This window comes from Microtus pennsylvanicus, chromosome 18 (assembly GCF_037038515.1).
Source record: "Microtus pennsylvanicus isolate mMicPen1 chromosome 18, mMicPen1.hap1, whole genome shotgun sequence".
Taxonomy (NCBI): domain Eukaryota; kingdom Metazoa; phylum Chordata; class Mammalia; order Rodentia; family Cricetidae; genus Microtus; species Microtus pennsylvanicus.
In genome coordinates, this window is record NC_134596.1 from 34,896,406 (window position 1) to 34,912,500 (window position 16,095).

At 42.0% G+C, this 16,095-nt stretch overlaps 1 protein-coding gene across 31 annotated transcripts in view; it reads right to left on the bottom strand.

The window, feature by feature from the left end:
* Positions 1–16,095, bottom strand: part of Dlg2 (discs large MAGUK scaffold protein 2) — a 1,657,078-nt gene that overhangs the window by 321,091 nt on the left and 1,319,892 nt on the right. For all 31 annotated transcript variants that reach the window (XM_075952981.1, XM_075952978.1, XM_075952983.1 and 28 more), the window contains one exon: positions 15,374–15,442. In XM_075952981.1, coding sequence (XP_075809096.1) covers positions 15,374–15,442 — 69 coding nt within the window. The remainder of the gene's footprint in view (positions 1–15,373; positions 15,443–16,095) is intronic.

Sequence of the window (16,095 nt, forward strand, 5' to 3'; positions counted from 1 at the left end):
ATATATTATTCCTGAAGAAAAGGGCATTTTATGAAATGAGTTTTAAACTGTCTTTTGAGTCAGAGCCCCATGGAACTACAAAATTCCAATCCTCTGCAGTTAGTGGGATGTACAGGCATTGCCCTGGGTTAACTAACTAAAAACATTTAGATGCAAATTTCAGAACTATTAAGTTTTCTAGTTTTTACCAACATTAACCACTGGATATTTCTGAGCACATCTCTCATTTATCTGATTTTTTTTTTTTTGCTTTGTGTCCCTGCCACTCCGCACTCATACATCCTGAGTGCTGGGAGATTGTCTCCAGAGAACAAAACCAGGATGGAGCCGAACGGTGAAGCCAGTGCTTGGTGTTGCACTTTTTCAGCCACAGCACCCAACTCTACAGCAAATGTCTCTGGAAAGCCTTAACATCTTTAATAAGTGTGGCTGTGCTCAGCTTTGAACAAGACAGCTCTGAACAACTGTGTCAGGAAGGTAGCTGAGGGAAGGCAAAGCAGAATCATACCGACTCCCCCAATCCCATCATTTCAGATACGTTCTTAATGAAAACAGGTCTCTTTCCACTTCTCAGTCATAATTCTATTACAGTATTAGATATTCAAGTACCTCTGAGACTCTGTGACTAGTGGGGAGTCATTTCTCAGAGAGTAAAGAGGATGAAGTTGCTCTATTTTCAGTTCCACTTGAAGGCAAACTCTCTTTGGATTCTGACGTCACAAACTTTCCTCTTTACATCTCTACAGTAGAAGTTTCTGAGACATAGGAACTGACTATGATTGTCCTGTTCAGTGTTGTTGGAATGTGTTACTATGCACTGGAAGCATGCTTGGCATGACCAAGAAGCTTAAAATTTCCTTTTGCTTATTAAGTAATTCATATTACATAATTCCATGTTTCTAGTTGCTACCATGACAGGGCAGTCCTAGAGTCATTTTTTTTTCTCTTGTCAAAGGGAATAATGATTTCACTTTCTGTTTTATCCATCTGTTCCCTCTTAGTTTCCCTAAAAGATTCTTTTTTTCTTTTCTTTGAGACAGGGTTTCTCTGTGTAACAGTCCTGGCTGTCCTGGAACTTGATTTGTCAACCAGATTGGCCTCGAACTCACAGAGTTGCCTCTGCCTCCCAAGGGCTGAGATTAAAGGTGCGTGTGTCACCATCCCTGGCAAAAGATTCTTATATAATAACTTTCTATTGCTGAAGATACGGCATACTTTGACAAAAGACCCGAGAACCCAAGCTTCATCTCACTTGAAAGCCTCCCCACTGAGGACTAGCTTTCACAGTACTGGGAGGTTCTACGCAAGCTTGTGAAGGAGAGTCACAATCAAATATCCCGACTCAGCTTAATGGACCACAACACAGCGCTGTATGATAGCTCTTAAGGGTGTGGTGGTGGTGCCCATATTTTGTTAGTAACCAACAGTTCTCTAATTGGATTTAAGGCCTATTTAGCAGGAGGGAAATCATACCTGGTCCTGGAAGCATAGACAACTACTTGAGGCTTCTAAAGTCATGGATCTTGAAGGAGAGTTATGCCTGCTACCTTACTCAGCCAGTGTAATTTCTAACTGCATTTAAATGTTTATCTTTCTACCCACAGACAAATGTAGCTCTAAAGACTCATCAAAGAAACTTATTCTTGGAACAGACAAAGACCAGTACCAAAAATTAAAACAAACAAAACAAAACACAACTGGTCAAAATGTAGAGAAGAACTGATCATGGGAGTCCCAGCCCCATGAGAATTTACAGCACAACTCCTGCGCTTAAGGCTTGGGGGGTATTGCAGAAGAGAGGATGGAAGGTTGTTAAGAGCCAGAGGACCAGGAAATCTGCTGGGAGATTGTGACTCCAAGAACGGGAAGCTTCACCCATGACACTCAACAATACGGCTTCTTAAATAAGACCTGAAGAAGTATAACACTAACAGGCCTGCTGATTTGGAAGAGGCAATTCTCATAGGGCCCTATCCACAGACAAAGAACCACAGGCAACTAAGGACTGTTGACAGCAGGATAAACAGTCTTCTCCCAGGATAAACACCCGAACTGGTTATTTAATACCAAATGGTTAGTCCTAAAATCACATACATGCAAGTAACACTAAACAGACTGAACAGATTGCGTGTATATATACTTTTATAGGTATGTAACCACAGCAAAGAAAAATAAGCCATGATTTCAGTGGGAGCAAATGGGTTCATGGGAGGGATTGGAGGGAGAACAAAAAAAATAAATAAAAATGCTGTAATTATTTAATTAAATTAAAAAGTAAAGTGAAGGTAAAAATATTCTTATTTGCCATTCATAAATGCCATTGCTAAAACTTATGTCCTTGTCAACCTCCTCCATAATTCTCTCCCTGGAAGAGCTTGGTTTTTCTTCTTTAGACCACTGTGTAAATGCTACTGTCTCAGTTCCACCCAAAGAAGCCCCGCTTCATCCTTCTCTGTCATGTCCTCCCGTGTGTCCCTCTTCTGACGCTTGTCTACAGGGAAGTATTTCTGTCGGTGCTCACTCCTTTTCCTGCTCCCCCATCTCTGGCTGAGATGTAATTTATATGCACATAGCAGCTCCCTTGTACTCAACACGTATTGTGGACTTAATATTTGGTGAATGAACCAATAAATGGGGTGGTCTTATCTTTTTCCGTTACTGATGATTTTCAAATCCCTCTCACTCACTCAGACCAGCATCTTCCACTTCAGATTTCCGTTTGATCGCTCTAGAATGAAATTAGCGTCTTTCACAGAAACTGCATTTTCCCTTATCTTGGTTAATGATGTCTGCCCAATCTCACAAATCAGAAACTTCTGCATTTTGCCTCTTGCTTTCCATTCATCTAGTACTTCTAAGACCCAGCAAACTTAGTCTGTTTTCCCACTGAAATACCTTCGGACTCATTCTTGTATAGTTTTAGTTCAGTGCCTTACCACCCCACACCACGGCCTCTCTAAGAACTCTCTAACAAGTCTCTTCCTTCATTCAACAAATGCTGTCCCCAAAACTGCTGGGCAAGATCTGTCCGAGCCTGGGGAATAGGAAATGACATAAAACCTCTTTGATACTGAGACATCTGTGTTCTGGGTTGTCTGCTGAATTGTGCCTGTTCTTGTAAGGTGTCTTGGAGTCCTAGACCCTGCAACCCCTCAGAATATGACAGATAAGGAAATAGAGTCATTACAGGTGTACAAATAAGAGGTCGTGATGGAGCTGAATTGTCCGCTTATCCAGTATGACTGGGATTCTTATAAGAAAACGATCATGGAGAGTGAGAGGTGTACACACACACACACACACACACACACACACACACACACACACACACACAGCTAGGTATGAGAGACGTGAGACTGGAGCTGTACCGTTGTAAGCCATGGAACATCTAAGGTTGCCAGCAATCCATCAACATCTAGGGAGAGGCAAAGAGAGATCAGAAAGAGTCCACAGTTACAGAGTGACCATGGTCTTCTGAGACCTTTGTCCCGGATTGAAGTGCCTAGAACCACGAGACAATCATGTTCTACTATTTTAAGCCATCTAGTTGGAGACAATTTCCACAGCAGCCCTAGGAATCCGATCCATTGAACCACCACAGAATGGTTATCCAAACCAATGTACAGAGGGGAAGGGGAGGGGAAAGGAGGAGGGAAGGAGTGGGTGTTACCAAGCTTGATCCTATTCCATGACCTGTCAATTTAGAAAGTGATTATGGAGTAAAAGGCAATTAATTTTACCTTTATTTTTATAGCTACTTAGTTGAAATATTAATGCCATTTGGTAGCTGTCACCAGGAGTCTGGGCAAAGACCTTAGTATTCAAATGGCAAGGCTTCCCATTAACCTTGCTTCTATTAGCAAAAGTTCCCACATACTTAAGATGTCCATTATAGATTTACTATAGAAGAATTATTATAGAAAAAAATCACAGACCACTATCATGAATGCATGCCCTATTAGCTACAATGAAATGAATGTGATTCACCTTTGATAGTGAAACATAAAGATACAAAAATACTTTACTAACCTTAAGGCTTGAGTTTAAAGCATTGTTCTGCTGTCTTCTCTGGGGGAAATGTACTCATTGGCTCAGACAGATGTAGCATTCTCTTGCTACAAGGTCTATGTTTTGATACTTTTACAGAAATCTTTACATAGAAGTAGTTAATTCGTGGATTTTCTGGTTTCCCCCTTTTCTTCATGAAGCAGAGTGGCTACAGGTTATTGCTGCACAATGAGATGTTTCAAATAGGGGGATTTTTATTTCTCTCACTGACCTGCTTTTGCCCAGATGTCGGCCCTTAGAACTCAAGCTGCTTCAAGTGCTTGTTGGGCATGCCTTTCTTAAAATTTCTGCCTTAATCTGGCGAGACTTCAGCATCATCTTTGGACACTGGCATGAACACAGTATTATCTCCTAACAAACATTTGGAGCCTCACCTTCTCACACACGGAAATACTCTAAATGTTGGTTGCATTAAAACTCCTGGACTTTCTCCAAATTACTGTCTTTTCTGCAAAGGCCCGACTCTTTCTCTCCTTGGTCCTTTTCAAGGGTTATTTTCCTAACCATAGTTGGTATATTCCCTTTGGTACATTTGAAGAGTATTCCCTTGTTCATTATTGATATCTGAGTGTTTGTTCTCCTTTGTGCTCCTTAACATTAGCTTTCCTGGAATTCCATTGAACTGAGCTTCAATGATAACTATCCCAGTTACCATACTTTATCTCTTAATTCACTGAACAAATATCAGTGGAGAGAATACTATATTCTAGGAGTGCCCCATAACGCATAGAGCTGTGACCGCAGAGGAGACAGTGTCCACTTCCCAGGAGTTGACAATAAAAAGGTAAAGCCATCAGAAGAGTAAACTGGTGATTATAAGCCAATATGTTAAGGTTGTAACAATGACAATAACCATGTATTTGTGGACTTGCTTTCTTTTGTTGACTCTTTCGAACATATGGGGTCTTACTCATGTCATCAGGTGCATCTGACATAAAGTGCACAGTGCCCACGGCACTGTGGTAGCAACTCTCAGTAAAAGATAAGCAGAGGAACTTCCTCAACTTGATAAAAAACATCTACAAGTACCTACAGCTCATGGTGAGAAAATCAAAGCTTTCCCATCAAGAGGAAGGCAAAGACGCCCCTTTTATTACTGTTCTGTAGCACCATGGGAAGTCTAGCTGATTCAATATGCTTAGAAAGGGAAATTGGGGGCTGGAGAGATGGCTCAGGTTAAGAGTGCTACCTGTTCTTCCAGAGGTCCTGAGTTTAATTCCCAGCAATAACATGGTGACTCACAACCATCTATAATGAGATCTGGAGCCCTCTTCTTGCACGCAGCCTATGTATCTGCATGCAGAACACTGGATTTGTGATAAATTGAAAGTAAAGGGGCTTGGAGAGAAGAAACGAATATACCAACAATGGAATGGAAACGAAACTGATTTTGTTTATTGACGACATAACTGTCTATACGGAAATTCCAAAAGATCAACAAAACAAATCTTAGAATGTCACTCAAATCTCCTGAAACCAAACAGTTCTAGTGTGGTTTTAGGATGTAAGGTTTAGGATGTAAAAGTCTGCAAGTTGCTCAGGGGCAGGACTTGGATGTCATTTTCTCCACAGGAGAGACCTTCAGCATGAGTTTTATTGAATGGATGAATTAGAGGAGTATCTACCAAATCAATGACTTTTGGGATGGATACCTCCTGCATAATTTTATTTATGTAGCAAGGCTATGTGATAAACAGGAACTTTTGTCAGGTGTGAGAAACAGCACACATTGCTGACTCAGTGTAAAAATATACTTTGGTGGAGCAATTGTCTGCCAGTTCTGAAAATCGTCAGCGCGATGAAGGAAAGATAAAGACTGCTGGCTTTTCCTTTGATAGCCAGGCAGCATCTGGCCTGCGGCAGAGAATATGAATGTGCTCTATTATAATTGGCCAGAAGAAGGAAGTAAACAACAATCCTAATGGAATTTGAGGGTCTCTGAAGGATGAACAATGTATGCAGAGGAAAACACCAGATTTAGTTTGGATACATAAAGATGGATGTCTTGAGATGAGCGCCCGAGTTCAGGCTGACAAATGATGCCCGTATCAATCTCTCCCATCCCCTGCTTTCTAGAGCCTTCCATCTCACAGTCGGTCTAGGCAAAAATACAGTAGAAATAATGTGTTATATATGGTTACGTCCAAGGTCAAAAGGCGATGCCCAGTAAATTTGCATCAAATAAGACTGAAGGCGCTTTCCCGTGATGGATGAGAAGCAGAAAGCCCCTCTGACCATGTCACGTGTAAGGACCTATTTTCACCAGTGTTAGACAGGATGGAGAAAGGACTTCTGTTTTTAGGATAAAAGACGTGATTGGGATATCTGTGACATTTCTGTTCCGGCAGGCTATTATTAAGGGATAATATGGGGTACACGACAGGGAGCTAGGTTATATTTTGGCATCTTTCCCTTCTCAAAATGACCTTGGAAAAGCCATTTACCATCTGCTAATCTGCAATCCAGGTAAATCATCACCACATAGCTACCTTACAAATTGGCTGCTGAAATCAAAGGCAACAATCTCCATGAGACATTTGCAAACTGTAGTAGTGGTCTCGACAACCACAAACTTAGTTTCTTTTTCTCCCTTTTGTTCTACTTTTTCTTGGGGTGGGGGTGGGGAGTTGGGGGATGATGGTGACACAGTCTTACATTGTAGCCCAATCTGAACCCAAACTCACAGCCATTCTCCTGCCTCACCATCTGAAATGAAGTCTATTACCTTTTTGGTAAAGAGCAGAAGAAGATACAAAGGAATAGGGAGACGTGAATAGGAAGAATAAGTCAAACAAAGAAGGGAGTTCATTGAGTGACGGAAGACTGCGGGGTAGGGAGTGAGATGGTAGAGAGAGGTACAAGCAGCTGTGGCAGGAAGGGTGTCAGCGCCAGCACACAGGTTGATAAACAAACAAGAAAAGCATCAAGCAATGAGCAGAACCACGGAACCAATCAGAGATGGAATTTGGAAAATGATGGCTTTGCGGGGCAGCATCCCGATAAGCAGCCAGAAGTTTGCATCAGACAGTGCTTCCAGAGGAGACTGCAGATCCAGCGTGAGTCAGTATCCTTATCACACATTCTAAATAGAAAGCACAACCACAGCTAACACCAGGGCTTTCTCTTTGTTTAGTTGCTGCCTAGCTTCTCTCTCCTACGAAGGCCTTATTGAGGTTAGATCCCCTGCCGCAGGGATAGGTACTCAGGGCATCATAGCCCCCTCCCCCCCTTACATAGAGCTTGGCACAGTCCTAGATTTGATCAATATTTCCTTCTCTGTGGTAGTGGGAGAGCCAACACTACGGTTTTTTTCTTAAGCATTCTATTTTCAATTGGATTTACTGACCGGCAGGATCATAAACAGACAAAAGTCAGTAAGCGCAGCCTTAATTCTGCAAAGGGAGCATAAAAATGACTGTATTTACAGAGGGACGTGGTATGAATCTAAAGAGGACATGGGTCCTGTGGGTACCCGAGGATGCTTGTGACTGATAAACATCACAGTGGGAGCAACTGAACCCTGACATGGAATAATGGTTCTTGTATTCACTATTGCCTAAGCAACTTGAACCTTGTTACTTTTAGTGTTCCTCTTTGACTCGTGAGTGTATAAATCAGTTCTCCAGGGCCATCTCAGTCCATGTCACATGTGACCGTCATACTATTTGTTTCCTGGGTATTGACTAAGAGGGGTAATTTTCCAGTAGAACGTTCCAAAGCTCACTGTTCAGGGTTTGCTTAATTGCACAATAATGAGAAGAAAGTTAATTCATAATTTACTTTGTGGCCTTTATTAAGCCAATTTATTAAGAATAAAAAGGGCTTCCAAGGAAGATATGCCTGGTGGTGGTGGTGAGTAATTGTATTAGTCCAGATTATACACAGAAAACAAGAAGTGTTTCTGAGAGAATATTTTAGTCCAGCCCCTGTGGCTTCTGTGGCAGGCCTTCATGACAAACTGCCACCAATTAACTCAGAGGCTCTGTCAGCGTGAGAAGCCACTGAGCAGATAGCTTGGCAGCGCTGGTCACTAGACTTCCGGCCTGTCATGTCTGCTCTCTCCCTGGTCCCATTGGATCAAACACAAGCCGATACTGTGGAGGCATTATTTTTCTCCTACTCACTCAGTGCCTTTCCAGGGGAACAGATCAAATTAAGAGTCAATTCTATTAATATTAACACTCTAATGAAATTTGGGTTTTGACCTCAAAACCTCCAAAATCATATTGATTTCCCTGCCTTATTTAGGCCTCCCTATTTGCCAACTTGTAATAGAACTTGGGTGCCTTGTCTTACAAAACGATGTTTATTTGTTTACCGTTGCTGTTTCAACAGCAGATGGCAATAGAAACCCAGGCCCCCTGAGAGTTTTAGCGTCCAAGCATCGAAAGCCCTTAAATATCTCCTTGCTCCCTGCAGTCACAGCACTTTTTAACACTCATAAATTCTGGGCACTCCTTAGCGTTTCCTGTGATGACACCTTTTATATTGTCAGCTCTGCACATGGAAAGAAAGATTACAGGGGCCAGGAAGGGATGTTTCTTTAGTTAAGGAAATAGGAAAAAAGAAAGAAAGAAAAAAAGAAAGAAAAAGCTGACAGAAACCAGGTAAAGGAAAACGAACTGATGGCGCTGTAAAGCACAGGGGGAAATAGTAAACAGCAACAGGAAAGAGGGGAAGGACACGTGACCAGAGACTGAGGGGAAGATTCTCTCCTGTTCCTAACACAGTTTACTTTTAAACTCTGGAAGGCTCAGTTCTCCCCCGGGGCAAGTTTTTCAGGCTAGGATCCTTAGCCAGGGGTGCTGGCCCCAGAGCAAGGGTAGAATTCCTATCTCGAGTTTTCAAACTCCAGAGGCAAGAGAATAATAGATTTTTTTGGGGGGTGGGTGGGGAGATTCAACATCTACAAAACATTTTCAACCGTAACTATCTGTTGTTTGTTCCCCTGATTTTTTTAAATCTGTTTCGTAAATAATAAATACACTCTCCCTGTGGCTGGCTAACAACATAAAATGGCCGGAAGCAAATGGGCTTTTCCCAGTGGCAGGGGACGTACCACTCTTGCAAGGGAGTGGATTTCAGTTCCCAGAACCCACTTGAGGCATCTCACAATCATCTGTAATTCCAGCTCCAGGGCGATCCTACGCCTCTGGCCTTCATGAGTATCTGCTCTCACGTGCACACGCTCACACACAGATACACGTGCGTACACGTAATTAAAACAGATCATTAAAGAATTTGGCAGCCATATGTGGTATTTAGCTATACGTAGTATGTAAGCATTGTAGGTACATACAAACATCCTCTCTACTTAACCCCATGGGCCTCTATGTTTTTATGGAATTATTAACCCTTTTTTTCCTACCTCCCATTTTCCCCTACCTCTTTCTCTCCATTCCTCTATGTAGCCCAGGCTGTGCTGGAACTCAGATGTTTCCTGCCTTAATCTCTGAGTGCTGGAATTACAGTGGTGTGCCAAAAGGCCTGCAAATTTGGTGATAAACAATGGGTCAAAGTTGTACTCACTGACCTCAACAATTAACGACTTGAACAAGGCTCTTGGTGCATACGTCAGCGTTTTAGTCCCCTGCCCTCACTACTTACATTGCCTTGTGTGGTCTGGGCAGAGAAGTGTATGGGAGGAAACTTGTCTTGTTGACTACTTGTGGATGCCTGGAGCTACCTGCCCCAGAGTGCTAGATATTCCCAGACATGGAGACGGAAGCTACATCTGGGAATATATTTCAACATCTAGATGCAAAATGCTCATTTCCAAAATGTTAGACAGTGGTTCTAAACCTGTGGGTTGGGACCCCTTGGGGGTCGAATAGTAGATATCCTGCATATCAGATATTTACATTATGATCCATAACAGTAGCAAAATTACAGTTATGCAATGGTAACAAAATACTTTTATGGTTGGTGGGGTCACAACACCAAGAGCAACTGTATTAAAGGGGCACAGCATTAGGTTGAGAACCACGGTGTTAGAGCTAGAAGACACCATTGCCCTCTATCTTGCTGCTTTGTGTGATGAGAACAACTCAGCCTTACACAGTGAGAAGCAACAGACCCACAGTGTAGGGCTTAATGGAACCACGGCCTGATTCTAAGGCCACTCAGCATCTTGAGAAATGTGAAGCAAATTTAGCTACAAATAGACTGTTTCTGCCCAGGCAGGAGAGGTAGCTAGTAAGTAGAGTAATTCCATTTAAGATCTTATTTCCACAGTGTTTTCTGGAAGGATACTTAACCAGGGAGTACCAGGGTCTCCTCAGCTATCATGATAGCAAGAGCTTGGAGTGGTCCTTGAGTACAGAAGGGCGTCTCTAGTGAACACTGGCATGTGGGCTGTCCTGTGGAAGGGAACCTGTTTGCTGAAAAGCACACTGGGAAAATCACCACAGGCTTGTTAGTCTGTAAGAGTAGCCAGCTTTCCTGTCGGGCAATTGAAGACTTAGTGATTTGGGAGAGAGTTTTGGGTGGGGCCATGCAGATGGAAATTTAGCTCAGGGTATTTCTTCTATAATGTCCCTAAAGATGCCCCGTCCACCTCGTTTCATTAAGAGCTTATTAGAAAGGGCAGCCAACGCCGCCCATATCAGTTGTCTTACTAATGCAAAAACATAGCTTAGAAAATTCCTCCTCTTGGATGCCTCTAAAAATGACTGTGTAAGGCTACATAATTTAAGGGATCTGTACCAGCAGAGAAAGCACTGAGCAGCCAGAGCTGCTTGTAAGTTTCAACAGCACAAGCAAAATCCTTCCAGATTTTGCATATGACTACCCCCTTTCTTTCCGCTTGCAACCTCTGCCCACAATCCTCAGAATCCAGCTCTTACCGCTGTCTCTTGTGAGAACCAACCCCATTTTCCTGTTAATTCTGCAGGTCATCCATATTGCTAGGATCTGCTTAGGCTGAGTTTCTTTGAATTCTATTTTGTTGCTCTGGTCAACCGTTTTTCTAGGATGCTCTTTGGCTTTGAATATGCGCTATTACCGTCCTTCTGTCATTTTGCATGTGTTGTTAAAATGTTTGGCGACTTTTTCATTTCTATTTATGATGGAAGTATTGTAAAAGTTGGCAGAGGGTTTCCATAAGATTTTTTTTTAAAAAAAAACACATTTACTTCTGTTTTTTTTTCTCAGCTCTCAGTTTCTTCTCCTCAGAATCCCTATCAGAATCCCACCTGTGTGTTTTTGTACATTTGTTCCTTTCTTCCTTCCGTCCCTCTCTCCCCCCTCCATTCTTTCCTTCCTTCCTTCCTTGCTGTGTAGCCCAGATCAGTCTGGAAACTGCTATACAGCCTGGTAAGCTTTCTGAATTACAAGGGTGATTGTTGTTTAATCGGAGTGCTCAGTTAGCTCAACTAATTCGAGCTGAGCATTCATGGACAGGGCTTTTACTATGGAGGCCAACGTGCAAATGAACTCATACAGCTTCCCTGGAGGAGGGAGCAAGCTTGCACTCTCAAGAGAACTGTTTTGAGCCTTGGTTTAAAAGGCTTGTCTACATAACTTGGTATGCCATCCTGCACACACAACGGTGTGTTTGATGATTGCGAGTGTCTTTATTCCCATTCTCTGAATCTGCCCTCAGTCCTGTTTTTACTAGAGTCTATAGTGTTCTTGAAGATGTCCTCCTCATTTCCTGAGAGCCCCTCATAAAGGGCAGCTAACCACCTTCCATATCAGCAGTTTTACTAATGCAGATTACTAATGTATTATAAAATGTCTCTAAAACAACTTTGGAAGGCAACATAAAACAGACTTGGTACTAGCCGAGGAGCTGAGTGTGTCTCGGTCTGAGGGGAGAGTCCTAGGTCTCTGACTGACCTGGGTTCTGCTGAGCAGACTTGCTCTCTCTGATCTATAGGTCCTTACACACAGTGCTATTGCACTGTGGCCGCTTCTCATGGATGACCTCCCCAGAAACACAACCTAGGGGATGTCATTTACATAGAATAGCTTTGCTTCTTAGTGTTTCTACTTTCGGATGTTTCAGGTACCTACAGTCAGCCAACCATCATCTGAAAGCGGCAACTGGAAGACCCCAGAAAGAAATAATTCTTAAGTTTTAAACTGTTCAACATTTGGAATAGTGTAAGGGAACCTGCTCCATCTCCTATGGATACAAGCCATCCCTTCCGTCCAGTGCTACATATATTACCTGCACACTAGTTATGTATGAGATGGCTCAGTTACCGGATGTCATAGAAAGGTGTTCAAGTAGACCTTAGTTAATAATGAATTCTGCAGCACTAGGATAAGAATGCTGGCCATTTTGACATGTCAGAGAGAAGCCAAAACAGTGTTTTCTTTCATGGAAGACAGCAACACTCAAAGCAAGGGAGAAAAAAATGTGTTGAAGCTGCTAAGTTTTGTAGAATACTCCATCCACAAAAGTGTAAAGAGGAAAAAAAATCCATGCTAGTTTTGCTGCAAAAGCTATGCCCACAGTGTGTGAGGAGCACTCACTTAACTGGGAAGAAGCTATAATTGTGCGGTTTGGTTCTTTCTGAAGTTTCACTCATCCACTGGGGGTACAACATAACGGCTATTCAAGATGTAAAGACTTGGGTCACAGAGTCCATAGTCCTGTTTCCATGGCATCTAAAGCTGGGTGGGTCCTTCTGTATATGCGTTGCTTTTATTGGCTAATGAATAAAGAACTGGCTTGGCCTGTGATATGGCAGAGTAGAGCTAGGTGGGAAAACTAAACTGAATGCTGGGAGAAAGAAGGTGGAGTCATGAGATGCCATGTAGCTGCCAGAGGGGAGAGATGCGAGGTGCCAGCTGGAACCTTGCCAGTAGGTCACGAAACTCATGGTAGAATATAAAATAATAGTAATGGGTTAATTCTAGATGTAAGAGTTAGCAAGCAATACACTTACACTATTGGCCAAACAGTATTGTAAATGATATGGTTTCTGAGTGATTATTTTGTGGTCTGGGCAGCCAGAAATGAATGAGCAGCCTACCCCAACAGCCGGGGTTCCCCTGTTCTGTGTCGTCCACCAGTTCTCCCCGCTTGACTTTCTGTGACATTTCGAAATCAGCTGCCCCATTCATTTTCCTTTATCACTCTGGCACCATTCCCTGGAAAATTTCATTCCTGTTATTTGATGGAATCTCAGGAGGAACAGGAGATTAAGGTGTGGGCTGTGTCTGTGAAGCTGAGATGGGAGAACGGAGCCTACCCTGGTAATGGGGATATTGTTTTGTCTTTCTGTATTGGGTATAGTTAAAGATGATTTGGATATTATTTAAAAACAGCAATGACTAGGGTAGATGGCTCAGTTAGACAGCTTATTTGTCTACATAGATCAAATTAGCTGCAAAAGAAATCCATTTCTGTTTACTTTATGTCATGTGAACAGAAACCGAGGTGAAAATTATATAGCTATATGGTATTTTAAAATGCATTTTATTTAATAATTATGTTATGCAGCTATTTGAGTTTTGCAAAACCATTAGCAGAAAGTTTTAAAATAATTGGATTTCCAATTTCAGTTGGTTATCTACTCTAAGGAGTTTAATGCCTTAATGGGAAACCTGTTTAAGACTCATTGTTCTATTTAAAACAGAAAATAACTCTTCCACTATGTGGTTAGTGGTAAGAATTCCGTGCTATGTTATCTTGGTGTAGCAGCCAACTGGGCACACATAGCATAGACTATAGAATAGAAAACAATGTGCTGGGCACCAAGATATTTCCTGTTAAATGCCCCATTTGTGTTTAGATTATTTTATCACCCAGCCAGAGGTATTTATATAAATAATTTCATATTTATGTGTTTGAGATTATGTTTTGAGTGTGGGTCTTCAGTGTTACTGAAGTTACACAAATCTATTCCGCTTATTATTTTCATTTTCAGAGCATTTGGGCTAAATATGCATTCAACTACTGCTTATTGAAGATCTGATAAGTACTTTGCAGAAAGTTAGAAAGTTCAATACAATTCTCCCCTCTGGCACCTTCATCTTATCAGAGAATTAGAATTAGTGATTATGTCTGTAGCAGAGTTCATTTAGCTCAAGTGGAAAGAATGGTAAAGGCAAAGCAAGATGCTTATTAGGCAAACTGCTAATAAGCTTCTCTTAATAAAAAAGGAAGAGAGGGAGTGGGAATAGCTTTAAAAGGATGCACCGTTAGCACTCTCAGAAGTCCAGTCTTTGTGTTCATGACCCAAATGCAGAAAGGTCCCACACTGGGCCCTGCCTCGAGGGCTCTTCACAGGAGCAAGGTGAAGTAACACTAGTGGAGAGCAGGCCCTCCACACTGGCATCTTCACCCAGTCAGCATCATCACCATGAAGGGTCATGTGCGGAGACCGTGAAGGGTCATTGTGAAGGCCATTCACAACAGGGTGCTGATTTCATAGGTCAACGCTGAAAGTATCTTTTGAACTGTCTCATTTCTACCCTGGAAAGTCTTTGCTATATGTAACAGCCTAAATGTAGTATACTGTTTTGTTTTTTTTCCCCCAGCTTGATAAAGTCTTTCCAAATCAGATTACAGGGGACAGGTCTGTACGGAAGGAGTATCTGATATGTTTTCAAATAAAAGCTGGATTATTTTAAGTAAGTGTCCATGAGAAGATGACATAATGCCTCAGAGAAGCAAGATTTAGAAAAGATAATTATCTCATATGATTATTTTGGAAATAAAACCGATATGACAGATAGATGAACATCAAGACTAATTAACTACCTAGCTAGACAGACATAGAGATACAGCCAGGTACCTAGTAAGCATATGATCCATTTTTCTGAACTATTCTTTTGAAGGACTACCCATGAACTATGTTGCTGTACAGGTATCCACAGGGACATCCCTTCCCAGCACAAGGGTTATATCTGTGGCTGAGGTATCCTGAAAACAAAGCTAGGTTCCATATTCTCTCCCTTCCCTCTTTTCTTCTCCCTATCATTCTGATACCGATTCCATCCAGCACTCATCCTGGGTCCTCCACTAATCCTTATACACATTGTCCACTGCAATAGTTATACGGTATTTCAAGCACATACGAACATTTGTATCAGTTCCAATGAGTCCTGTGAAGGAGAGGTGGGATTTTACATTTCAACTTTAAATCTAGCCCCTGCCACAGTGCCTGGTACATAGCACAGACTTCATAAATAATTGCCAGGGTAGGGAAGAGGCATGGGTAAGGGAACAGAGGGGAAGAAAGGGGAGGAGGAAGAAGAGGAGGAGAAGGAAGAAAGTGTATGCGGGAGGAGGAGGAGCAGCTCGTTGCAGTTCAGCGCTGCATAGAGAGGCATTATAGTATTCTCTTACCCTTCTAGGGAGATGGCCCGTTGCAGAGTCACCGAAGGCTGTCGAGTTGTGGTGCTGTGTTGGGAATGACTATAAGAAAAGAGAAAAACAAAATCAAAATGGGACATTTATGCAAAATGCCTTTGCATAGCCTAATAAGCCTTACTTTCAAGAAAATAACAAATATCGAAAGATCCAAGCAATTAAATGATAAGGAGAATCATATACCAGAGAAAGGAGTCCTCTCCTAGAGAAAGGGTTAGTGTTCCCTTGTAATTTGGGGTCAACATGTATTATTCTAAAGTAATCTTTAAATGATACCTAGGTATGACACAGAGCATAAAACATCAATTTGATTTTTTTTTTTTTTTTGGTTTTTCGAGACAGGGTTTCTCTGTGGTTTTGGAGCCTGTCCTGGAACTAGCTCTGTAGACCAGGCTGGTCTCGAACTCATAGAGATCTGCTTGCCTCTGCCTCCCGAGTGCTGGGATTAAAGGCGTGCGCCACCATCGCCCGGCTATCAATTTGATTATGATGTCATGTGTTTTTATATTGTCTGAGAATTTTATAAATGCCAGAGGCAGTGGCCATCTGTAGTGAAACAGTATTTACCTGACATGACAGGGCTATTGCACACATAAACTCATAACGACTGTGACTTCATGCACAAGACATACATCAGACAAAATCTTAGCATGGATAGGGGAGGGCCTATGCAGTTCCACCCCTAGCTAAGAAGCTAC